The sequence below is a fragment of the Lissotriton helveticus genome, chromosome 5_1 (genome assembly GCF_964261635.1).
Source record: "Lissotriton helveticus chromosome 5_1, aLisHel1.1, whole genome shotgun sequence".
NCBI lineage: Eukaryota > Metazoa > Chordata > Amphibia > Caudata > Salamandridae > Lissotriton > Lissotriton helveticus.
This window is the reverse complement of record NC_136065.1, coordinates 595,349,519-595,377,096: the sequence shown is the minus strand read 5'-3', so window position 1 is coordinate 595,377,096 and position 27,578 is coordinate 595,349,519. Positions and strand designations below refer to the sequence as shown.

The 27,578-nt window shown below is 44.7% G+C and overlaps 1 protein-coding gene across 1 annotated transcript in view; it reads right to left on the bottom strand.

Moving 5' to 3' along the window:
• Positions 1-962: 962 nt before the first annotated feature.
• ZCCHC24 (zinc finger CCHC-type containing 24) overlaps positions 963-27,578 on the bottom strand; it is a 291,935-nt gene continuing 265,319 nt past the window's right edge. Inside the window, exon 4 of the mRNA XM_078642951.1 lies at positions 963-8,339. Within this exon, the coding sequence (XP_078499077.1) occupies positions 8,226-8,339 (114 nt within the window). The 3' untranslated portion in view covers positions 963-8,225. The remainder of the gene's footprint in view (positions 8,340-27,578) is intronic.

Here is a 27,578-nt window from a genome sequence, read left to right as displayed (position 1 = left end):
TTCTCACTCTACGCCATACCACTCCACGACAGTCAATGATACTCTATGCCCCTCCTCTCTATGACACTCTCCTCTACGGCTTCCTAACACACTGTACGCAATTTCCTCTATGCCTCTTCTTGGCACATTACTCCACTCTATGATACTCTACTCTATGCCACTCCTCTCTACAACACTTTACTCCAGTCTATGCCACTCTATGAAACCCTACTCCATTCCACGACACTACACTCTACTCCATTATATGCATCTATACTCCACTCTACGACACCCTACTCCACAACCCACTACTCTACGACACGATACTCCACTGTGCGCCACTCTATGCAACCCCACCCTACACCACTATATGCCACTCCACTCTACGACACTCCACACAACTCTCCTCTACGCCACTTTCGTCTATGCTACTAATGTTTAGCCATGCTTAACAGCAGCCACGCTGGTGTACAGCATGATTAAAACACATTGGCAAAGGCTAAAGCTCTTGCATAGGCGAGATCTATTGGCTTTGCCAATGCTAGTTTGTTATCGCAGATCATGGAGCATAGCAAGGGTGCAATGGTCCCTAATGCAAGCAAAGAAAATAAGCATGTCTGTCACTTGTGCTCCTCATGAAACTGCCCCTGCCGCATGAACGATAGCAGTCCCATGGAGTGCGTCCCCTCAATAATACCCTCAATGCGGTTTCCAGGAATCAGTTCTCTAAATGGACCCCGCTTGCCACTGCTAGACTGCTGTTGGCCTACTTGCTGCCTCTATGTTCTGTGATAAGCAACATACTTACACCTTGTAGAAAGCAAATGTTTTAACCTCCAGATTGTGATGCAGAGGGGTAAAAAAGATACTCACCAATTATCCTCTTTTGTGGCCCAATATCACTAAATGCAGAGACAAACCATGAGCGAGAATTAATTACATTAAAACAATTGAACAATACAAAAAATGAGAATGGACACATCTATTTTTTTAACATTTATTTTTTCATTAAAATATTACGGTCTGTCTATAAGAACACTTTTAAACTATCAAGCAAATAAGGCACATGTGGGAATGCCAACGTATGGAAAAATCCACAACAAATGTTTAGAGCATTTCGGGAGTCCCGTGAGCTGCCTGCCACCTCGGTGAACAGCAACAGCAAGGGAAAGCCTGACTCTGCCCACTGGTTCAGCTGTACATACAATTCTCTTAAACAAATATATATGCATAGTAATCAGAAAATAAAATATACACAATTACGAGCTGGAGCTCACCATACCTAGTGACAACAACCAGTTATAAAGCAACCCAACACTCAACATGTAAACTGGGCTAATACTTAATGCAGTTAGTTTACTATACACTGTAGTGAATGCTCCAAGGGAAAGTACGCAATATCAGCCCTTAGTTGTGAGTACTTTCGGACCTGGTCCGATACAAGTCCGCTTGCCATTGTAGAGCGGCCACGGACAGCTTTTAAAAGAAAAACTACAACTGTAAGTGTTAAATGCAGGTATAAGTACATATACACACACACTCTATAATCAAACCATGCTTCCAAAACCAAACCTGTTTATAAACGTATATTAGTATATTTCTATATTTTTGCCCTTTTTACCCTTAAAGAGAGGGTTTGCCTGCTAAAGCTTTGCTCCAGGGTGCATTGGACGTTCAGTCAATCACATTTTGCTACTTCTATTACTTGTGCAAACACCCCAAAAGGAGATCACAGAGACCCCCAAAAATGTGCAACAGAAAGGGGAGGTGTGAAAGTGGTGAGGGGAGGAGACAGTAAGAGAGAAATGAGGGAAGAAAGACTACACAATTTGGCTAACAAGCCACTGATTTGAAGACCAGCCCCTTATGCTCTGAAGGCACTATTCCTATATGGGTGTAGTGAAGAGATGTGCCTAATAGGAGCACAGTGTGTTCAGGTAGGTCTCTGAAAACCTCCTGATTTTGTATAGGGGTGAACTCTACTCCCCAAGAGAATCCACCTGAGTACATATGTAAGAGCCAAAGGTGACGCTATTCCTGCACCCAAACAGTGGGCAAGACAAAGCCATGACCCCCCCCCAGAAGAAAATAAAGTGATCGCATAATTATTGTTAATTAGAAGACTTAATTCCTTATGGACTAATCTGCCTACCGTGGTTCTGGTAGAGAAGCACCTTTTAGTGTAATGCACTAAACCAGCATACATTAAAATGTGAGTATAAGCACTCGGCTAATATATTTGTTACCTAATACTGACAACATTTTCTCCAAGAGAAAAATGCATATAAAATACATATGGCTTTAAAGACGAGCGTTTTTTCCCATCAGAAATATGCAACCCACCTTCATATAATAATCTGCATAGACATCAATATTTCCTTCTTGCTGTAGTTCTGATGCATACTTTATACAGATAAAAAGCATTGTAAAAAAATCCTTTTTTATAAATATGTTCCTTAGGATAAGCCCTTTACTTTGTAATTCTTGAGAAACTCATAGCTCTGATAGGATCCAGCCTTTTTGAAGGCGGTCCACATTGTTAAAAAAAACAAAAACGATGAAAACATTTCTCATAAAACAAAAAATAATACTCCGATGTTTTTCTTTTTTTTTAAAAAGCCCTCGAATATATACAGAATAAAAACCACATTACTGCAAAGAATTTTCGGATCAGAATAGCATAATTCAGTACTATAAGAAATATTTGTAACCATTCAAAATAAAGGACTTTTAACATCTAGAAAGGTTTTCCAAAATACACACATACATTATTATTTTTCTAAACTGAAAAAGTTACTCTATGTCAAGTATAACTGAAGATAAATACACATCTGCGAGCAAAAATGTAGAATATTTCATACATGGGTAAACATTAATATGAATGCAAATACATCCAGTAACAAATTTCATGCGATTGTCCCTTTAAACATTGTCTGAAATACAGACGCACCACGTACATACACACACAGTCACATATATACGGCAACTCTCACATTTCACATTCTCTCATACATTTCTTCTCTAGACCATTTTGAACAAAATCTCAGATGAATATGTTCTTTGCTCAAAACGTTATGGTGAATATTGCAAATGTAGATGGCCGTGTGGATGGAGCTCTTTGCCAGAAGACACTCCCATCTCCCCTTTGGCCTTTTGATCACCTCTTGTACAGTGACATGGTCTTCTCAAGCACAGTCCCTATGAATCATAATTGGACTGACCTCCAGGTCGGGCCACTTGCATTGGATGCCCTCTTAATGTCAGAGTATCTTTGGCATCCTACTGGATCGCACAAAAGAAGTGTTGCTGCAACAGGTGGGTGATATATAAATAGAACCATACAGTCACATATCCAGGGTGTGTTGTCACTTAAATCTGTAGTGGTACCAAGGACATTGTCATACTGGTAAGAAGATATTTTCTTCTATTGCCTCTGTAAACCCAACACCCCAAAAAATATTGTGTGTCCACAAAATATGATTTATTCTCTTTCACGAGGAGCATCCCACGTACCCTTCAAATGGAATAACGTAATTCGGACACAAGCGTAACTATACAAAAGTCACCCACCGTAGACAAAAAAATATATATTCTCCACTATACGGTGCAATGAGGGTATGTTAAGAGATCTTGGAATTTTCAACATCACACAACCATGGTCAAGGATTTATGGTTTAGAGACATAGTAATTGAGGTTTAGTCTCCCATTTTTTAGCATTTATGGGTTTAGGTCTATGATCGAGAGACTCCTCTTGGTACAGCAGAACCCAGCATGTATGTGCAAAAGCTAAAAGGGCATGTACTTATTTTGGGCTGGGGGAGGGAGATTTTGCTGTAAAACATTTCTGATGTACCCTAACAACTAAAAATGCCTTACAAAAATACAGCAGGGATAAAGTCTATGTAACGAATGGATGCTATTGCACGTGAGCTGCTCATGTCTTATTTGGAGGAAATGATCTTTGGGCAATGCGGTATTTGTGTCTAAGAATCTGCACTGTGACTGGGAAAGTGTGATCGCAGAGCAAAAGAAAACTGTAGGTTTCTTGAGTATTGAACACAATTCACTAAGTACCAAATCAGATCATATTTTACCATTCTTTTGTAGCTCTAGACTCACTTTTCTTTAAATACATTCAAAATATGCAATAAATACTATCCAAGTTCCATACAAGCTGATTGTTCCACTGAGCCAGTGAACATAGCATCCATAAATTAATATCACAGAGTAAGAATCCAGTCTGGATTTAATTTAAAGCCTCTTCTCTGCCAACCAATATGGTATGGCCACAGTTCTACTTCTCAGGTTGTCTCCACAGTAAAGCAGCAACACAAACTGCAGCCATCCTCACTTTGAGGAGCTGTGAGGCATAGACCAAGCCTCTTCACGTACTAAAGCCACACAAGAAAGAGCAAACATCCCTGAGTGCTTTCTGAAACCAGTGACACTACAAACCTTGATAACTACAAAAGCGGATAGCAGCAGCTACCTTCACCACTAGTCTCACCGGTGCACATCCTTCTGTCTTGTTTTCTCGATTGCCATAAAGTAAGCATGTCATACCTACAGGTTAAGAAACCATTGGCATCCACCCCACAATCATCCCCAATCAGACTCGAGTGTCAGGGCCTTCCCGCTTCTTCCTAAGATCCATTCTGCTAAATACTGAAATATCAAATCAACTCTGAAGAAACCAATGAGAAAAGTTTGAAAGCCAGATCTATCCTCTACACCTTGATCCTCTCAGTGGCCCGTCTCAGATCCCTAATTCACATTAACAGGACAATCTCATCAGCTGTTCATGATGGGGAATATTTTTTCTTCATGCATCTTCCCATGACAGAAGACAGCTGAGCGTGGACTTACTCATACACTGACCTCTATCCTAGACCACTGGTTGCACTCTTTCTGAAGTGTCGTTATTAAGACTTCGCCATAGTGAACAAACTCTGAAAATATATTCTTCAAAAGCCGTACTGGGGATAAGGAAGTGTTAAATGTCAAACTAAGACAATGGCTCAAATAAAATTTAAAATATGTCTAACGGTATAAGGGAGATCATAGCTCTTCTAACGGTATAAGGGAGATCATAGCTCTTGGGAGGTTGGAGAGTCTACTGACAAATATGATGTCAATCGTGTGTCATAAACAGAGATCTATGAGACAAACTACCCCTATCTAGAACTGTTTGTGATGTCAGTGAGAGATTGTTATAGGCAATGAGTCAGTTTGTGACTCTTTGTGAAGTCATAAAAGGAGAGGTGTAAAAAAGCATCATGGTCTCTCGTTGTGATATTTCCAAACAGTCAGATGAACGCTCACAGAGCAGTACATGTGTAATATTTGGATAACCTTAAAGCACGATATGGGTTATTCATATGTATTTACGTGTTTAGGTGACAATGGCTCCTCATGAGTAGACGTACACTTAAATAATTTCTCTCACTCTCAATCTAGATACACTTGTTTGAGAATTAGCAACTCCAGTTATAAAAGGACCTGCACCAGAATGTCTTCGTTATAGGAGTAACATATTGTGTTTAGTGTTGGAAAAGAAAAACGTCTTCTCTCAGCATCAGAGAAGATGACTAATAATAATAAGTGCTGGGCTTAGGAGTAGAGTTTGGTATGGTGTAGTGAGGAACCTGGGACTACTGTCCCGTTTGTTCAGTTAGATCTTGACATAGTTAAGCGTTCTTTTGGTGAGTAATGTTCATAGCTGTGAACAAGTCAGGATCATAGCCGGGAATAAGTCGGGAGGGTTGGGTGAGTGGTTGCTGAAGGGAAGTGGTGCGGGTTGCCGTGGAGGAGAGATGATGCTGTGTGAAGTGTATTTAGGTAAGTGGGGTGAATGTTGCTGTGGTGGTAATGGTATCTGCAAAGTAGTGGCCGCAGACAGCTAGCAACGAGTGGCGGATTGGGTAGCTGTGGATAGGTAGAGGAAGGAGTAGTAGTAGAAGAAAGTTGCATGGTGGTTCTTAGTGTTATGTATTGTAGATATAGCCGTAGTGTGTGGATGTGGATGGTCGGTTGATGGAGAGATTCCATGCAAGTGTGATTGGGGGTCAACGGTGAATTGCTAGCCCGGGTCACTGCTTATAGGAATATGTAGGAATGGGTGGGGATTCAGAGATTAAAGTACATTAAGCGTGACTTTGTGATGGGATGACTTAGTTCTTGATGTTTAAGTGGGTGTTTAACTCTTGACACTGAGATTTATATACTTAAAAGGTATGACAACCAGTTCTAATAAAGGTAAATAGTTGTCATAAAAACAAATGGGGACACATCACCTTAGATACTGGATGTTTCCGGAATACCAAAGAAGTCTTATGTTTATAAAAAGATCACCGAACTTTAACCTCAAGTCAATGCATGTCCTATAGAAATGTTAGATAAATTAGGTCCAAAAAAGCACCAGTTGCAAACCTTTCACTTCTTGAGGCATCCAAATGTTGCTTCATTTTTTTGATGTTCGTAGGTAATGACTAATAGGAAAGATGCTCTATACCTTGAATAAACTGTGAAATTTAAGTATTTTCTTATTCTATCATGGTCGACTGAAAATTCTGAAGCTCACTCAACATAGCAAGCAATTTTTCCCTCCTCAACTGACTATTGGCATGTTAAAAATTTGAGTTGCAATTTTAAGCTCATTTTTAAATGTGAAACTTTACATTATGAGAATTGCGAACGCAAACATACTTGACATTCTTGTTAAATGTTGTACTGTGTAGCCTACTTCATGTAAAGATTGAAACATCCCAAATGTCTTTTGCAGGTCTTTTTTCTTTGCATCAAGATACAGCCTGAGGCTTTTTTTGAAAAGTGAGTAAACAAACTAGCCCTCTTTCTTGAGACCAGAGGGTGTAAGAAGATGAAGGAAGCTTAATTGTGAAGAAGCCCATCAAAATCAACTGAGATGAAGACTGCGATTTTTCTGGGAGGGCGAGAAGAATGACCGAAAGCAGCAAGAGGTCGAAAAAAAATTTTTCTCCTAGAAGATTCACACCTTTTTACATGAACAACTGAAGGCATGAAGTTTACTGTGAGTACTATAATTTGAAAGCAATGTATTGTGATACAATTGAGGTGTCTGTCACTTCTTGTACGAGAGAAATCATCTTCCACTGTGTGAAACAGGTAATTCTCAAAAGTACAACTCTACTCTTTTATAAACCATAAAAGAGACCTTTTAGGCATCAATAGTGCATATTGCTCAAAACATAGATTCCTTTGGCAAGATTAAATCTGCCAGTGTGTGTTACAGATCGTTGGGCGAAAAGAGATCTAGATCGCCCTAAAAAAAGAGTCTACTTTGGCAGGGACAGACAAGATAAAAGTTTCAATGGGAGTCTTTTGTGTTCACTGCTGATCCGAAAGGTGGGTGATGTCTTTTTCCAAAACTTGCAAATACACTCACTCAGACACAAAAACCAGCAAGCAAACAAACAAGTGTCTTGAGTATTTGAATAAAATCACACTCAAGTCAACCACATCTTCTGGAAATTACTCTGTCAAGCTCTGAAGGTATCATAAAAACTTTTTTTTTCTGACCTGGATAATTGTAACCGTGTCCCAGGACTTTACCCAGAATCTTGGCGACTGAACAATGATTCCTCCTACACCACTGTATTTGCATTTAGAGATTTAGACACATACACATATGCGCTCACGCAGACACACTTACACACACATTCCAGAAAGTGGCTTTCCAAATTAAAAAAACCTTATAAATAAATGTGTCTAGTCTCAAAATCAGGGATTCCTGGGGGGAAGGTATATTCCAAATCCCACCATGCCCCCGGTTTTTCACAGTAAAAATTTAGTGGCCTAATAAACTATGTGAGTTAGAAACAATATACACACACAGCTCTATTGACGAAAACTCATAATAAAATCACGAATCGCCACATAGCCAGCGTGTAGGAACCGTGTAAACAAGACCTCAGACGGCGTGCCGTTGTCCATAACACTGTAATGGTAAGAAAGTATCTCTCTCTAGAGAGGGAGAGAGGCCCTCACACTATATAAATAATATATCTTGCAGTTATACATACACATAGGCAGTGTGTTACACTCTAGTGATAAGGCATATTATTAGGTTGCAGGTGGGTAGGTAACATTGGCGGGGATTTCATCCCAACACGGACTGCTCCGGTTGTCGGCAATGGCAGCTGGTGGGAAGATTCCCAGGGCCCCTGCGGAGACCCTGCCATCATGTCCAGTCAACACTTGCACTGTTTTATTGAACCCGCCGGCAGTAGTAGCCGAGCACTTTGCACTTTTCACACAGGTGCTGCGGGTGCTCCTTGCTCTGGTCCGATACATCTAGGCCGTCCGGTTTTTCCAGGGGTCTCTGTAGAAGATATCAAATGAAGAAAAATTAGATTGTATGCGATCTCCAAGAAATAGGTCATGCAACAGAACAAGCGACAGGAGGATCAGAGTACTGCCTGAGATAGATCACACCTTCATACTGGTTTCATAATGCTTTGTCCTCACTTGTTGGAGACTATGGGCTGGATAATACATTATTTTACTGACATCTCTACCCATAGCTGTTTACATGGCATTGTTAATAGATTTATTAAAGTAAACATGATATACAGAATACAGAACCACAGAATTGTATAAAGCGGTCTGCCAAGAGGCGGGAAGTTGTCCTGATAATTCAAAGTACTCATTGAATCAATATATGACCATGCCTTGGATGCCTGAATGTCAGCAGTCTTTTGAGCAATTAAAAGTTGTGCTTTGCTCTGCTCCTGTGCTTTGCACGCCTGACTATGTGAATCCATTATTGCTGTATGTACACAAGATGGCTGGTTGTGTGCTTTCTGTTTTAACACAGGCCTTTGGAGATGAGCAACAGCTGGGTGCTTATTTTTCTGTGTTGCTTGATCCAGTCGCCAGAGCCCTCCCGAGCTGTCTAAGAGCGGTCGCGGCTGTGGCCAGCTCTATAAGGAAATCAGCTGGGCTCGTACTTGAAACTGACCTCACAGTCATGGTGCCCCATGCTGTGGATACCCTATTGAATAAGACCAATACACAGCACCTCACCAGTGCACGTCTGACGGGTTATGAGCTAACTCTCTTTGCACCACAGGTCACGATTAAAAGGTGTGCCACTCTAAACCCAGCCATGTTACCACCCCTCCCTTCTGAGTGTGAGGAAATTGATATACTTGATTTTCTTTTTTGAACAGAGGAAGAGATGAAGGGACGGGTAGACCTGGCTGATGTTCCCTTATCCGACCACCAAGGGGAACTATATGTCGATGGCTCTTTTTTCAAATTACCAAATGGCACCACCACCGCAGCATATGCGCTTATTACATTGCACACGGTAGTTGAGACATCACGTATTCCTTATCAGTCCGCTCAGGCAGCTGAACTGGTCGCCTTTATTAGAGCTTGTGAATTGAGCGAAGGGCTGGCTGATGATATTTATACTGACAGCTATTACGCCTTCGGTCACCCATCATTTTGGGCGGCTCTGGGTAGAGAGAGGGTTCCTTACTTCCTGTGGGACGCGTATCAGACATGGTCCTCTTATTCATAAGCTTCTGTCTGCCTTGACACTTCCTAAGAAATTGGCTATAGTAAAGTGCAGTGCCCACAAGGTAATTAATAAGGATGTGGGAAGAGGGAATGCATTTGCAGACCAGACAGCTAAGGAGACAGCTTGACAAAAATGAAGAGGATGTTTGTAGCGGGTCTCGCTAGGTGGGTGCCCATGGTCATTTTGTTTGAGGATACTCTAGACAATGTGAAAGAAATCCAAAGTGAGGCAATGATTGAGGAGTTAGCAGTATGCCAGGAAAGCACAGCACACTTAGACGAGGATGGATGTTGGACGGACAATTCAGAAAAACAGAGATGGATGTTGCTAGATAAAATATGTCCTCCCTGAGGTTACTATGGTGCACGGGCCCGCCCACATTAGTTCACAAGGTATTTGTAAACTGTTAGATCCTGTATGGCAGAATGACAACATTCCCAAGGTTGCTGCTCATTTAGTAAAGTACTGTATGGTATGAATGATGTATAATCCTGGAAAAGGCACCCCTACACCCCCTGGAAATTTTGCACCGCCTTCCTTCCCTTTCGAGGTCCTTCAGATTGATTTCATCGAAATGGAATGAGTCAACAATCTGAAACATGTGTTAATGGTTGTTTGTGCATTTGGTGAATGGGTTGAGGCTTACCCCACTAAAGAGAACACAGCTATGGCAACAGTGAAGGTACTCCTGAAGGAGTTATTCCTGTGTTTTGGCTTGCCCCGTTTGATTAGGAGTGAGAGCGGAAGTCACTTCAATTCAATGGTTAATCAGCTAGTCTGCACATCAAGCAGAAATGTTATGCTGCAAACCACCCCCAGTCAGCAGGTCTGGTTGAGAAGTACAACAGTACTCTCAAACTGAAATTGGCAAAGATTCAGGAGAGCACAGGATTGGAGTGACCAGATGCTTTACCATTAGGGGGACAACGCAGGAGAACACTTGCCATTTCCTAACGCCGCCACCGGAGCTAAGAGTCACATACCTCTGAGGCTCCCTTGCTGGGAGGACGCCGCCACCGGGGCCAAGAGTCATCAACCCTCGAGGCTCCCTTGCTGGGAGGACGCCGCCACCGGGGCCAAGAGTCATCAACCCTCGAGGCTCCCTTGCTGGGAGAACGCCGCCACCGGGGCCAAGAGTCATCTGCAGCCAGAATCGCGCCGCCGCTCCGGGACCACAGATCCCGGCAGGCACCGCGGCGGCACGCAATTGTGACGTCGCGCCAGGAGGCGCTCATTAACAGCGCTTGAACCGGCGGAGAGGGGGACAACGCAGGAGAACACTTGCCATTTCCTAACGCCGCCACCGGAGCTAAGAGTCACATACCTCTGAGGCTCCCCTGCTGGGAGGACGCCGCCACCGGGGCCAAGAGTCATCAACCCTCGAGGCTCCCTTGCTGGGAGGACGCCGCCACCGGGGCCAAGAGTCATCAACCCTCGAGGCTCCCTTGCTGGGAGAACGCCGCCACCGGGGCCAAGAGTCATCTGCAGCCAGAATCGCGCCGCCGCTCCGGGACCACAGATCCCGGCAGGCACCGCGGCGGTGCGCAATTGTGACGTCGCGCCAGGAGGCGCTCATTAACAGCGCTTGAACCAGCTACACCCAGCTCCTCTACCCTTTCAGCTCCCTTGGCCCCAAAGTCAAGGAGAACTTTGCTGAGGGTATGAGGGCGGTGTCACATTGGATGACGGTGAACTGCCTCCAATGCAATGTGACAAAAACAGAGGTCATGCTCTTTGGCAAAGCAAGCATCCTTTGGTCCCCTGACTGGTGGCCAATAGATCTCGGCCCAGCACCTACATCTAAACCTCATGTAAAGAACCTTGGGGTGAAGTTGGACCAAAAGCTGACCCTGAAGGAACACACCAACTACATTGCTGGGCTGTGTTTCCACACCATTGGCCTACTTAGACGTGTCTTCCCATATCTCCCTGCCACCTACAGAAAGACACTTGTACAGGCCTTGGTGACCAGTCGCCTGGACTACTGTAACGGCCTGCTGACATTAGCAAATGCTGATGCAGTAGGTCGTCTGCAGGTAGTCCAGAACACGGCAGCAAGACTGGTCATGGGTGCACCAGCCAGGACTCCTTCCAAGCCCTTGCTGAAAGAACTGCATTGGCTCCCTGTAAGGCAGCGCATTAACTTTAAAATCTGCTGCACGGTTCACAAATGCCTTTATGGAGTAAGTCCTAAATATCTATCTCAATCCCTAGAGCTGTATCAACCCAGTAGGTCTCTTCGCTCAAGCAACCAAGCCCTTCTAAAACCCCCGGCCACAAAGAAATCTAGACAAGGAGACCGGGCCTTCTCCTCTGTTGGACCTGCTCTGTGGAACAAACTTCCCATTGATGTAAGAACAACCATCAATCACTTATCCTTCAGAAAGACATTAAAAACCCTCCTCTATCAAGAAGCATTTTTGTCCACCTAACTTTTTAGGATGCACCACCTGTTAACCCAATAGCTGGCAAAGCGCGGAGATACCCTTACGGGATTGATTCCAGCGCTATAAAAGAAATTAAAATAAAATAAAATAAATACGCGGGACGCCCGGGGCGAATCCCGGGCAAAGGGCGGGCCCTCTACGGCCCTCATCGGCAGGAAGAGGCAGGGGCAGGGCCAGAAACGCTGCTGGACACACATGCAAGTAAGATACATATTCGAATATATATGTACACTCATTATTTTATTTTGTAAAGTAAGGCTGCGAGTACATTGTAATCATGCCTACGAAATTGAAGGAAGCCCCACAGAACACCCTTGACAATTACCTTGTCCAGACAGTGAGGAAAATAAATACGCAAAGGAGAGACTCTCTTGGGCTAAGCCAATCCCCAGACCTTCGCTGTTTGTCCCCGACTGCATCTATCCTGATTGACGACACTATTCTGCAGGAAACCAATCAGGAGAATGCAATTAGTGGCCCCATTCTTCTAGAATTAAGTAGTGCACCTGATAATGCAGTCCCGGCCACTGAGACTTCCAACTTACAGGCCGAAGGTGACATTGACATTGGCTCTGATCAAGAGAGACATGTACGAGTTTTACCTGATGAGATGACACCTAAAGGGCGTGTAACAAGGCCGAGACGTTTATGTACTAAGAATCCTCCTAAGTTGAGTGGCCCACGCCCGGGGACAAGAAGGAAAAGGGTTACTACCCCAAAGATAAAGCAAGTAAATGTATTGGAGGATAATGAAAACCATACTTTCGAGGATGCTTTTTTTGAAAGGATTGCTGACTTTCTTGAACTAAAAATTAATGCCATTGTAAAACCTTTAATTTCTAAACTTGACAAATTGCATGCAGAGATTAAGAGGTTGGGTGGTCTCAACACTACGGTTGCGGATGGGGTAGAAAACATCACTAAGATGGTCACAAATTTGCCTAATAATATAGGGGGAAATGTGAATTGTGAAGTCATTCGTGATAGTGAAGGGATTCAGTTGCCTGTTGAAAATTTATTGCCCCAACCATTAACACCATTGACCACCATCACTGAGGGCTCTCTTTTAGTTAACATCCCAACAGATGATATCCCCTCTGTCAGTTTACCCCCAGTAACTACCCATACTACGGACCCCCTACAATTTCTAGTCGAGGCCACACCAGTGGTTCTTGTGCTAGCAAATGTACCTCCCTTGGAAGGGGGAACAGTGGAAAGCCCTACCTCCCTTACAAGTAAGGCTCTGCATTGGCTAACCAGTAACATGCGGTTAGCCCCAGGGGGGGAAACATCAATTGGCAAATGTTATTAAGTCTGCAACCAGGGTCCCCTGGCTGGGAAACCGGCCGAAAAAGTTTAAAGGGGACTGTGAGGCAGTGAGCCTCTCGAATCAAGATGTCCTTCCTAACATACTGGCTAACTTATTCCCTCCCCAACGCAGACAAGGTACTGTTGTTCCTCTAACCCTGAAGTTTTTTTATGGGGAGCAACAGAACGTCACTTATCCAAGGACTCCTGCGACAGGGTGGGATAGATTCTGGGATTCTGACCCTAGACGGGGGCAGGATATAAGGCATAATGCAGTGGCCCATTATCCCATTCTACCACAGCAAAATTCTTTTGTAGAACCTCTTCAGTTATTTAATCGCTATGCCCCATTGTCTTTCATGGATCAGAACGATTGACCTTCTTTTACAGAAGACACCAATAATGAGGGTCCTTTGCCTGCTCTCGTATCTCTAGATCCAAAATCCACAGGTAACAGGGTCTGCAGAATCTTGAGCTGGAATGTCGCTGGTATCAGATCTAAATTCAACAATGAGAACTGGTTGGAGATGGTCAGATCCAACGACATTCTTGTGTTTCAAGAAACTTGGGAGACGTCTGACAGTCTTGTTCTAGACGGCTTTTCCCATTTTTCTGTACCTGCAGTACCTAGCAAATCTGGAAGGGCAAAGGGAGGCTTGGCTATATATATCTCTTTAGATGTCCAAGGAAAGCCAAGACAGATTAAAACTAACTCGACAAACATATTAGCGGTTGAACTAACAATACAAAACTCACAGCCTATCTTATTAGTTAATTTTTATAATTCCCCTGTCAGTCAAATCTTGAACGAACATCTGGTAACTCTAGAGGATTTCTTGTCCACCTACAGTGAGAACAGTGCTCACGGTTTTGATGTGATTCTCATGGGAGATTATAATATTCACCCATGTAACATGGATTGCCGTGTGGAATATGAGGATTTTCCCCCCTACCTCTCTATCCCGCACTTTGAACATTCATCACGTGGAGAGGCCTTGGAATCACTCTTAGCAACTTTTAACCTTTATGAATTTTTTAGTAGTAATATATGCTTGAGGTTACCAACATACGTGGGTAACAACACCGGCACAATTGTAGACTATATTTTTTTATCGTCTAGCATCTTGTCTGAAGTTTCAACCTATAAGGTAGAAACTTCAGTCTTCAGTGACCATAACCCAGTAATTTTAGAGATCGTATCTCAGGGAGTATTGGGAAAGAGAGAGACTGAAGTTTTATGTGCGACTAATTTAGTCCTGGGAGATCAGAATCGCAGGCTGAAATGGGACCAAGTCACCCCAATTACCTTTATACAGGATACCCTGTCTAAAGTTGAGAGAGAGGTTGCAATCTGCCTGGATAATAATAATCCTGTTATTACCCTGATAGAAGCATTTAATGCTATTTGCTGCCAGGTCAACCTAGACCTGACTGTAAGGAAAAAGCCTCACATATGTAGGGGCCCAAAATGGTTTGATTCAAACTGTTCCAAGGCTCACTCAATCCTCTTGAAGGCTTTAAAAAATAGACTAAGAGATAAAGCACAGATAGCGTCGCTAAGAAAAAAATATAATGACGCTATCAGGAAGAGGAAATCAGAGATTAAAAAGGAGGCCTGGAACGATTTGTTGTCGCCCGACATACAGAGAGACAGTTCAAGATTCTGGGCGATAATAAACCATCCTTTTTTTGTGGGTCTAGACAAACAGAGAGCAGATTGCATTATACCAGACGAACAGTGGGTCAAACACTTCAGTAATATTTATAGCTGTCCTGAAAATATCCCAGGCTGTAGAATACAATCTACACAAGCAGCAGCTCTTATTCCCCCTTTTAGTATAGAAGAGGTAAAAAAAGCGATCAGCGACACACACTCTAAAAAGGCGCCGGGCCCCGACGGGGTTCCCGCAGACTTTTTTAAGAGTGCTCCTGAATTAAGTGCCAAAATCCTCACTAACATCTTTAATGCTACAAGAGACTTTGTTTTTCCTATTAGCTGGTCAAAGTCTACCATAATACCGATTTTTAAAAAGGGACAAAGAACAGATCCGGCCTGTTATAGGCCAATTTCCCTAATCGATTCTAGTGTTAAGATCTTGGGAAGAGTCCTTTTAGGAAGACTGACTCAGCTTCTAGAAGGGAAGGGTATTTTATCAAATGCACAATATGGCTTTAGAGCCAAAAGAGGAACTTTAGATCAGTGCTTAAATTTAGAACTGATCATAAGTAAATATGTAACTGCCAAGGGGGGCTCTCTGTACATGGCCTTTATGGACCTCTCCTCAGCTTTTGACCTGGTTAACAGGGCTAAGCTGTGGGGGGTTCTCTTGTCCATGGGCATCGATGCACCCCTGGTAGGGTATCTGGCAGAGCTACACAGAGACCTCAAGACCTCGGTCAGAGTGACTAGGGAAGGAAGATGCACCTGTCACTTTGACTCAGAGAGGGGGGTTAGGCAAGGATGTATCCTTGCCCCCCTCCTTTTTACTCTTTATATAAATGGCCTTGAGGCAGCTCTAGCAGAATCCCACATTGACATCCCGCGTGCAGGAGAGATAAAGATACCTGTCCTCCTGTACGCGGATGATGCTGTCCTCTTAGCACGCTCTGGAGTGGCACTGAATAAACTCCTCTTATCCTTTGGGGATTTCATGTCCTCGTTGGACATGAAAACTAATGTAGAAAAATCCCACATAATGATAGCAGGAGCCGCAGGCAGGAAAAGAAAGACTAAAACTTTTTTTTGTGCTGGGAAAGAGGTTAGGAGAGTCCCATCCTTCCCTTACCTAGGCGTGATCTTTGACGAAAAAGGCAAGTGGGGCCCCCAGCTTTTGGCTAAAAGCAAAGCAGTAGCAAGAGCGGCTGCTGGGTTGCTTGGTTTTGCTAAAAAACTCGGAGCCCGCCCCATGGAAAGCATTATAAAGGTCTACAAAGCCAAATGTCTGTCGGTTGCTCAATACGGCTCTGTTATTTGGGGGCACACTAATCATGAACATGACAAAATTCAGAAAGTAGAAAATAAATTTCTGAGAACTCTGCTTTCTGTCCCCCAATCGACCTCTACATATATAATACACACAGAGCTTGGACTGGGCTACATTACCGACATTTTAAAGTCAGCCCCAGTTATTGGATGGTTGAAAGTGTGGCTCAATCAGGAGCTTACTCTAAACCATCACATCCTTAAAGATTGCTTAGCCCTGGATAAAGTATACAACATTCCATGGTTAAAATATGTTAAGACGCAGTTAACTCTAGTTGGCCGACCTGAACTTTTTTCTTCCCCACATTTGATAAATCAGGAAGACATAAAGACAGTCAAAAACCTTTTGACTGACTGTTATGTCTCGGAGAGGGAAGCCACAGAGTTAAACAAACCTACGGTTAGGAAACATTGCATGTTAACATCTGTCCCAGGTATGGAACCGTATCTCTTTTTGGTACACAAACCATACCATCGTTTCCTTCTAACAAGATTTCGTCTTGATCTGATTCCTTTTATTCTGGGTAATTTTAAAAACTGGACTAGACCTGAAAATGCTGATCCATGTGACTGCGATTATTTTTCTATTCAAGACACGACTCATTTTATCCTGTTCTGCGGTCATTATAAAGAGAGTAGGAAAAAATACTTGCTGCCTATACTGTGCAATATGGGTTTTACACAGGTAAAACCAGCTATGCTGTTCTTGCAACTTCTATCGAACTTAAAAGTGGCATTTCATGTTGCTAGTTTTTTGGTTGCTGGTGCACGTATAAATTAGCATCGATTTAGTATTAGGCACCCTGTCCCTGATTAATGTGTACCCTCTACATTTTATTGATTTTACTCTTTTTAAACATTATTGTATATTTTATTCTGTATAACGTGTTTTTAGGGTTTTTTTTTAATCAAAATTCAGATCTATATTATTATGTGTCATGATGAAATGTTCTCGTGTATTGCTCGCTCTTTTATGATTTTAAATAATCGAATAAAGATATTTGACTGACTGGCTTTACCATTAGCTCTTTGGTCTACAAGAGCTACGGCTCACTGTAGGACAGGGTTGTCACCATACGACCTCGACGGTTTTCAGAAATTGAAAACCCTTTGCTAGTGGATTACCTGTATGAGTTGACTAAAAGCTTGCGTTCTATTCACCGACAGATCCACAAAGTCCTACCACCAGCACCTGAGGGGCCAGGACACGATATTCGGCCTGAGGACTTTACGCTGACCTGGCATTTTCAGCGGAAAGGCAGTTTGGAGCCGCACTGGAAGGGGCCAACACAGGTGCTCCTCGCTACCCGGACTGCTGTGAAGGTGGCCGGCTTGAAGAATTTGATTCATTCCCAATACTGCCGTAAGGTGCCTCTCCCTTACCCTATGACCAGTGGGTGCTTGACGGAGTAGGTGACTCCAAAATAGAGCAGGTGCCCCGTTTCATTCCTTTTTCGGATTCCTGCCTGACGTGGGCAAAATCGGAGGCTGGAAATAATGCAGTGTTGAACAAGGCAGTGCCTCCTGAGATCAGGGTCATCCAGGAGCCTCAATCTGCTGGCCCATCTGTGCTTGAACCCCAGTCTATTGGCCCCTCTGTGTCTAAGCCCCTTTTTGCAGACCCCTCTGTCCCTGGAGTAGCTATGTATAATATGCGCCCCCAACAGAGGAACAGTGAACCAAAGGAAAAGTCAGATTAGTAAGTTACTCATTTTGGTATTCACATAAGGCACTTACTCATCAATAAGTAAGTGCCTTCTGTGTATACAAAAATTAGTAAGTGCCTTCTGTGAATACCAAAATGAGTAAGTGCCTTCTGTGAATACCAAAATGGTAGTACGTTTAGGACTTTGTCTTAACTTAGTTCTGTGAATCGGGCCCATACTATCCAAATTCTTCCCTCATGCCTATTAGAATGTTTCTCACTGTCTGTGCCACTAGACTCCATCCAACAGTTACCATAATCTGGTACAAAAGTCCCTTCAGATTTCACAGTCCATTATTAAAAACTCCAGGAAAATCCCCCTTCTCCTATCCATTCTTCATACTATTCTCATAACAGGTTTGGACCTCAGATGAACCACTAAGGTTCATTTTTATTCCTAAGGGTTTCTGCTGCAGCCACCCTGACAAATCATCACCTTAAATTCTGACATAGAACCTACCACCAAATCATTTATTTCTAAAGTCTGTCTTTGCCCCAAAATACACATCAAAGGGAAATCCACAGTACATCCCTGGCCTTATAGTGAGTTATCTGAAGTCCACCACACACATAAGCAGGTAATGACAACGCTTTTTGGCTAAAGAGGCACATTTTGATCCCTAATCTTTCACTATTATAACGTTGCACCTTTTATGTTACACCTCATCCCTAGGGCTGTCATAACCACATTCACCAATGCAAGGACAATTTCTTCAAAGTCCTCCTTCAACTCACAACTACCCTCGGATTCGACCTCTGACTACTTTTGCAACACTTCAATCAATTACTTTTACCGCCATACTTATTGCAGTTTCGCATACAGGCACCCTGTAAAACAAGTCAAATGTATTTCACTTCTACACCTAAAACAACATTTTGTTTCCACCATTTCATTTTTTTCTGTTCTGTTTTCCACCTTCGCTTCCTAGAAAATCACCCTCTTTACTGACAATTCAGTATTGCTTTCCTTTCTATCATGATCACGTTCAATCTCCATTACACTCAATCTCTTTTACTCTTTTACAGATTCCATGGATTGAGTTATCCCTTTAGAAATGTCCATCCTTTAGCCACAGTGCTTCAAACAATTGAGAAATATTGTAATTAACATGAACTGATCTCTCGGTCTCTGGTCATCCTTTGCCTAAAATGTGCATGTCTTGGTCAACTTGCTTATGCTGTAATATAATCCTCTGCTTTGTGAATAAATTGGCTATTCCTCTACTGTGATCATTTCCTGGTTGCCTGCAGCCTAAGAAGCTGCTTTTCGAGGAGGAGGGGCTGCCGTGACCCAGCCATAAACTCTCCCACTGCCCAATTCTAGTTATGGTCTCCTGCAGTGTGGGGCTGATTTGAACATTTATGGTTTCCCGTATGGCTTGGTCCAGGGTTTCTCGTGATTCTTATTTTCATACTGAAATGATGTCTTTGCAAGTCGGTGCCCCCTTTTTGGTGTATACACACACAACATCCCACTGCCCTTAAGGCTAGGCTAGTGCTTGTTAGCTGACCATAAGTTTAGTCTTTATCACAAATATAGTTTAACAGTCTATCACATACTCTCAACACAACACGCCATCAGGTGCAGAATCCCATATTATGCCGACATCATGCATGACATGGAAACACATCCCATAGGCTGAAAAGAAAAACACCACACATGGTGTAGCTTGCTATCCATGTGGGAAGGCTTTTCAGCAACTAACCTAGGGGTAGTAACCAGTTTATTCTGAAATGAAATGAGAAGATAATGTGTTAAGCGCAATAGCTACCTCAGGCGTCCTAGCGCTACAGACAACGCGTGCAGGTGAACAATTGGAGACTATTCAGATTTATTAAAAAACAGGGTTTTTAGATGTTTACGGAAGGGGAGTAAGTTGGGCTCTGATCGCAGAGGAAGGGGGAGGGAGTTCCAAAGTTTGGCCTAGTTATATGAGAACGAACGGCCCCCATATCTGGCTCTCTTAATCCTGGGTACCGTGGCGAGGAGAGAAGATGCTGATCTGAGCTTTCTATTCGGGTGGTAGGGGGTGATCAGTGATTGATTGACGAATACGAAGAATTCGATGGTTTTCTTGAAGAATTTACATTTCTCTTTATGGAGGGTCACTCCGTGGTCTGCGAGTCGCTGGAGAGTGGCTCGCAGCTGACGGTGATGGTCTTCTATCATTGCTGAATGTATCAAATGTAATCGCTGACGTTTAAGACACCTTGAAGCCCCAACAGAACTTTCCTCACAGCATTTTGGAATATTTCTGCAGCTGACGATATTCCAAAGTGCAGCCTCTTGTAGCGTCGAAGCCCCAGATACGTCTAAAACGTGGCGATATACTTACTTTCTTCTGCTAGCTTCAGCTGAGGATAGCCAGCGTTTAAAGTCCAGTTTAGAAAGCCATTGAGAGCCATTGAGTTAGGCTAAGGTGTCATCGACCGTTGTCATCAGATGTCTCTCTCTCTGTATTGCTTGGTTGGGCATTCGCATGTCAATGCAAATTCTGATTTGTCCTGGTTGCTTTGGCTTATCAGCTATGACCTTGGGAGAGACCCAAGGGGTGGGTCCTGTTACCTTTTCTATTACCCCTTGCTGCTCGAGCTTTTGTAGTTCCTGTTCCACCAACGGCCGTAGGTGGAATGGTATGCGTCGATGCCTCAAAGCAATGGGCTTTACTGCTGTGTCGATGTGTAACTTTACGGCGGGTCTTTTTATGCTTCCTAGACCTTTGAATAATTGTGGGAATAATTAAAGGATGTCTTCTGTTTGTAATGTTTTCACAGCATTCACAAATGTCATTAGGCCCAGGTCTTCGGCAGTGTGACTCCTTACTAATATGTCTGCTTCTCTGCCGACCACGTGGAACGTTGTCGTGATTTCGTGGTTTTCAGATTTCACATGGACTGACATTTTTCCTTTTAGTGGAAGCGGCGTTTGGCTCCCATACGTGAGGGGTTTGACTTTGGACGGTGTAAGTGCTGGTCTTGGTTTTAGCCTTTTTTTTCTGCTGGCACCCCATGACATTCACCGATGCCCCTGTGTCAATGAGTGCCGTGACTGGCGATCCTGCTATCTCTATGGCACACGCTGGTTGAGGGCGCCGTCTTCGCTTGAGGTTGCTTGCAAAAGATATGAGGTAGCACTCTTCTTCATCATCTGTGGATGAGTCTTCGAGACATTGTTTTCGGTGTGTCTGAGTTGTTGATGTTCTTGCTACTGCGGGCTCTTCTAATGAGAGGTGTCTTACTGCTTTGAAAGGGAGTCCCTCTGCTTCATAGTCCTCCTAGGCATGCACTTGCGAAGTGATTGGGTATTCCGCATTTTGCACACGTTTTTCCTCTAGCGGGGCATTCGTCTTGAGGGTGTTCCTCTTTTCCACAATATTCGCACTGTGATCGTCGCGAACTCCTACTAGGCCATCGCCCTCCTCCACTGCGAGTGGGTGTTTAAGCTGCATCTACTCGCTCTGTCTTAACTGTCACCGCTTGCCCTGTTGGGTTGGTGAGCACTGCTTCCATGGCTGTTGAGCTAGCATCCGACAATTCGTGTGAACGTGCTAGGATGAGTATATTCTCCAGGGTAATACGAGCTTGCCGAAGGATCAGGGTTTGTAGAGTCTTGTTACGGCACCCTTGAATGGCGTGTGCTCTCACTTCTTTGGCTTGATCCTCTTTGGTACACGTGCTGGCTAACTCACGTAAGCGTGCATGAAAAGCATCCATAGAGTCCCCCTCTCTCTGACAGGCTTGTCGGAGTTTGAAGCGTTCGTAATCAGGATTGAGTTGTGGGTCAAAGTGAGCGTTGAGCTCTCGGACTGCAGCGTCATAGTCTGTGGGAGCGCCGATATTTGGTAAGTGAGCGAACAGCTAGTATATTTCGTCTCCTGCGATATGTAATAATAACGGCCTTTTACAGCACCATCTGTTTCCCTTGTGGCTATAAAGTAGTTGTCAAGTCGGGCAATCCACGCGTTCGACCTCGGTGAGGCAGAAGCAGGATCAGTTAGTTCACTGAATGGTGAAAGTGCGTTGACTTGGGAGTGTAGATGTGAAGTTAGTGCTGCAGGGGGTGCTGGCTGTACAACTGCAGGGGCTGCGGCCTGGTCTGTCATGGCTGAGTGTTCTCTATGGTCTCTTTCTGCTATCTTGTAATGCCTTTCCCCTTCTTGTATGCTTTGTGGAGTATTTGATTTTGCCAATCTTTTTTTTCCCAATGTATTTGCCAATGTTTGTTGTACTTACTTGTTGCAGATCGTGTTCCTCTGCCTTACTGATTCCTACTTATGCGCGTCCTGGAGCGCTTGTGTGGGATTTCAGCACTGCCTTTTTTTTTCCTCTTACAGTCCTGATGCTGGGTGTGTCAGGCAACTGCTGGGCATGCGCATTCAGTCCCCATTAATGTATGCTCGACCGGGGCGTCGCTGAGAGCATTAGCGCGTCGTCGCGCCCATACTTTGCATTGTTCACAGTCTATTGTGTGCAGGCGCATGGTGCCTTACTTGCGTCTCTGATCACCGGCCGGTGATCGTGGTGTCTTCTTACTGCAGGTGGGCGGGCGATCCCTTATTACTCAGCGGCTTCGCTCGTTAGTTCAGGGGTCAGCGCCTCCGCAGCTCCGATGTCGCGCTGGCAGACACGACTGGGCAGCTTCGATTTTGAACCGGTGGAGTCCTGGTCATCCCACCCTTGTCGTCAGTGTCAAGATGTCCACAGGTCAGTTGACATATAGGAATACGATGATTGTGACACACAGCGGCTAACAATTAAGAGACACACACACCGTGGTACTGTTGGTGAGCCGGAAGTCCCGAGTGACTCCGGCTCATTTATTTAAGCTCCCTGGCCACGCCTGGCCAGAGAGTGATACAAAGTGTGGGAGTGCTTCCTGCCTGGGGGTTTCGTGGTTGGCGAGCAAATAAACTAGACTGCTACAACACGGTATAAGCTGCATCAATCCATTCTCATTTCCTCCTCCTATGACATCACCGCCTTTCAAGTGGAAACGACCCCCAACATGCTCCAACCTAAAACAATGGAACATTGTGCTACATAGTAAGATCTGAGTGTTTATCCCTCCCGACAGAGGGATTGCAGAACTGAGCGAAGATGTATTGCCTTCACGGACCGCTTTCAAACAAATTAACTGTAAAGGAAATTCCATGCACTCTGGGGCATCCAGTATGGGGAACTACACTTGAATTTTTCATGCTGTTTTTCTTCTTTGTGACTTTTAATAATCAGTACTGCCAGGCGCATTTCAACAAGGAATTGGAGCTGGTCCCAGTTTTCGACACCCATATGTACCTCTTTCGCATTTTAGCAGCCCAGAATTCTGTGCGTGTGGAAATCTGAGATCCTCAAGTGTCAATTGGCTCCACTAGGAACTATGAGTTTCTTCTCGAAAAAAAGCAAGACGGTAAGAGAAATGTGCATCAGCCCAAAAATGATTTTTCTTTAAAAAAAACATAATCCCTGAGTGCCTTTGAATTATCAGCATTTTGCTTTAACACGTGAACGCCTTTTGTTCCTGTGGTAAAACTTGTTGATTAAGGCCTGAAGAAATTGGTGTGATGCGCCTTTTCGGAAGAAAAGCATTTTTTTAAATTTACTTTACAATATATGTTTTTTTCTCCTTTTTACTTGCCACGAACGTACATGTTTTCCATCACAATGCGTGTTTGTTAGGGTTTGTCATGCTTCAGGCTTGGCGATCTTTCTTTGAGAAGTGCGCGAGCAGGCAGAGGCGGGCTCATTTTACAGTCCGTCCAAGAGAAGAGAACCCCCGAGAGCCCCCGTTATCCTGTGCTTATTGATATAAACCAGCTTTATTACCTAAGGCCCTGGGAATCATTTTTTTCCTAGAAATGCCGCAGAGGTCGCTGGGAAAAGCCAGCCAGGCGCCAGCAGCTCCTTGGATCGTGGTCAGAAACAATACCTCGGAGTAGTCCCGCGTGCAAGGCGCTGACCTCGGTGTTCTGGCCCTCAGGCCGTGCGGTTCAATGGGGGCGCTGAGTGGCTGGTGGTTATTGTTGCATGACGTGGTACTCATGGCGGATCCACTTTGCTCCAAGGTCATTTCACAAGGTCAAGGGACATTTGGCTATTTCATCGACTTTTGTACCTTCGCCGCTGTAGAGTCCTGCTGGACACGTCATGCAGCAGCCCCCTCCTTGGGGGCAGTCCTAACACCCACCCCCAACCCATCCATCCATCACAGGTGTCACCAGTCAGCTGTCCCTGCCAATAAAAGGGGTGGGCAGTGCCCTGGGCCAGTTATACCCATCAATTCGTAGTGTGAGAGTAGTACTCATCCACTACCGGAGGGGTTTCACTCTTCTGTCACTCAGAACACTGATGGTGGGTTGGACCACTCTACATGGGCTGGGGGGGGATTGGGTCGGGGGGGCAACAGAGTGGGGCAAAAAAGTATTATAAAAATGAGGAGGCAAGACAAACTGTTTTTAATGGAGACTTACATAGAAGAATGTAATATTACATGTGGGATAGAAGGCTCAGGCTGGGGGCGATCTCTCCTCTAGATCCTTCCATGGTGTTTAGGTGATCTCATCATCTAGGCTATGGCTAAGCATCATATCAGTTAATATTCGAGTACTAAATGACAGGTCTAAACACACCTGGTAAAATGTATTTGTTCAGTCACAGATGCCTTCCTAGCCAAGTCCAGCCATTGGGTGAGGACAAACTAGAAGTAGCATGACACCAGCTGTCAACTCCCATGGAGATTATTGACCATAGTGAATTACTTCCCTTTCCAATAAACTCTATACAGCCAAAATATTGAAGGTTAAGTTTCAGGCATGGACAACTAAACCCCCCCCCCCCACCCGAGATAGATAAAACCAGTGCCACTGAACTGCCTGTACCCAGGGCATGTGATTGAATATGTCTTTAGAGCAACTGGACTATGGATCGACAGGGGCGAATCTATTGCTAGGACGTAGATGATTCAACATAGCATATGAGCAAGTCCAAGCCTACTATGAATGTGCAAGTCCACATCCAATACTATGGGGCCGATTAGGATGGCGGTTTTTCCGCATCCTCCGGGCCGGCGGAAGTGTCCGCCGGCCTGGAGGATGCGGAAAAACCACGGCGGAGACTCCAAAGACCCACCGCCAAATTAGGATGGCTGGTGGGTCTGGAATTCCGTCCGCCGCTTTTCCGCCGCGGTCGGCTTCCGACCGCGGCGGAAAAGCTATAACATGGCAGGCGGTGTCTATGAGACACCGTCCGCCATATTATGATGTTTGTGTAAATATGCTTTTCCACGGCGGCTTTTCCGCCATGGAAAAGCATACGGACATTCACTTTGGGGGCCCGTTGCGGGCCCCCTGGGTGAATGGGGGGTGGGGGGTGCACATGGGGGGTACCTATGGTACCCCCCTGCATTTGCGTACACAAAGCAGCAGGCACCGTGCGGTGCCTGCCGCTTTGTGCATGTAAATGCAACACATGCATTTTTAACATTGCGGCGGGTGCAGCTTGAAGCTGCACCCGCCGCAATGTTAATAATAGAGGATGTGACCGCCACCCTGGTAGTCACATCCTAATTGCCATGGAGGGACCGCCGCTGCCCATGCGGACGGTCCCTCCTACTCAGGTGTGGCGGACGGACGCAAGTCCGTCCGACATCCTAATCGGCCCCAAAGTGTGGTAAGCAATACACAACATGCAATATAATGGGCTGGCATATACGGCCCAACAAACAGGAGTACAGACTTTTTTGTCCTACCAGGGAAGGTTCTTCTTTTGCGTAACTGGCTCCAGGTCTCAACCAGCACCACTTGCCATGGTTTTACACTCCAACTTTCCCTCCATAAGCTCAAGAAACTCTACTGCACCGGCCCAGGAGATACCAACCCCAAAGTAGACGTAACAAACACATTTGACTCATGTGGCAATCAGGTACCACTCAGAGAGTCTAGACACACAAGCAAAGCTTACTTGCCCTCTCCTTCTGAAGCAGTGGCCGCATGAGTGATCGGCGAGTTCAGCTAGCTCGGAGTGGTGTTTGTTTATATGACCGGAAGTGGGCGGAAAGATCGGTAAGGGAAAAAAACTAAAACAAAATCACACAGAAAATGATAAAAAAGTAACTTAACAAGCCAGGAGTGAATATTTCAACTAACACTTTAAAAAACAATCTATGTCTTCTACTAACCATCATTGGTTTGAAAGGGGAAAACTACAATACCCAGAATGCACCAAAAAAAAAACAAGCTAAGCTATTTAGAACTGGCATGGGAGGGCAGGGTCGCGGATGGAGCTCACAGAGCCATGAGAAGACCATGGGAAACCTCTGTAGATGTAACAAAGTTCATTTTCATACGCAGCGTGACCCACTCAGGTTACAAACTATGGTTGAAGCTAGTGGGTGGGCCCAGAGCACGGCATTACACTTCATGGGTTTAAGGCACGTTTGTTACGACTGGGCGGGTGAGGCTGCACAGGGTCACAGTTCACATTGCTGTTACCCTTTTCAGTAGCCGTCTCGCTGGACTCGTAGATGGGCTGTTTCTGCTGCACACAGGACACCTTCTGCAGCCCCATGCTGCCACCCATGGGGTTGAGGGGAATCACCAGAATACCACAACTGGTCTGATCAAAAAACCACCCAAAACCCATTTGCCCAGGAGGAGAGGAGAGGATTAGAGGAACCGAGCAGAAAAAAGGAAGAAAGTTCCCTCATTCTGCTTCCACATCACAAAGGAGTGGAGGGATCATAGTAGGACACCTTGATGATGAGGGGAAACCCACCAAGTGTCACTCCCTTAAGAGACCGAGAACCCCAGAAACACCACATTGTTTGCCCAATCCTGCCAGATGGACACAGCCCAAGGTAGGAGAAGGTCCAAGGAAAGTGAGACAGGACCAGAAGGTGGACAGAAGCACACAGGGCCACAACTGGGATCCAGACACTAGGACCACATCATTATGCAATCTTGAAGCACACCGTGCCACACCCCATCAACCACCTTGATCCCGGTGACAAGAGTGAGTCTTGACTAAAACCCATCTACCACTGCAGTTGCATGAGAGACTAGGCAGCGGCTCGTCAGCGGTCTTGCAGTGGCCCAGACGCAGCACACATGCAGCCCCAGCAAAGACCACACGTAGTCATGTGGCAACTCATCCAATGGGCCTCCAGAAGAGCAAGAGATGGCCTCAACACTGCCCCACCGATGGATTCCAGGAGTTAGCAAGGTCTTGCAGTGGAAATTTCAACAGATTGCAGCATACCAAGACCGTCTTCGAAGAGTCCAGCAACACCACCAATGCAATCTGCGCAATGAATTCTGACAATGCTCCTGACACACCCTGTTTTTGAATTTTTGACACCAACAATAAATCATCCAGAGTATCAGCAGAGTGGACCAACTCTTGTGGACATGATTCCATCAGGTATGTTTCCAGAAGGTCCCTGATGTCTCTGAACCAGCGTTCATGTCCTGAGCCAAACTGGTTAAATTATGAATGCAAGTGGGGATGTCCTATTGCAGCCAGTGTCACCGACCCATACGTCCAAAGCTGTCCTGCTGATTGACTCTAGATACTGATGGAGTATGTGGTATCCAGTT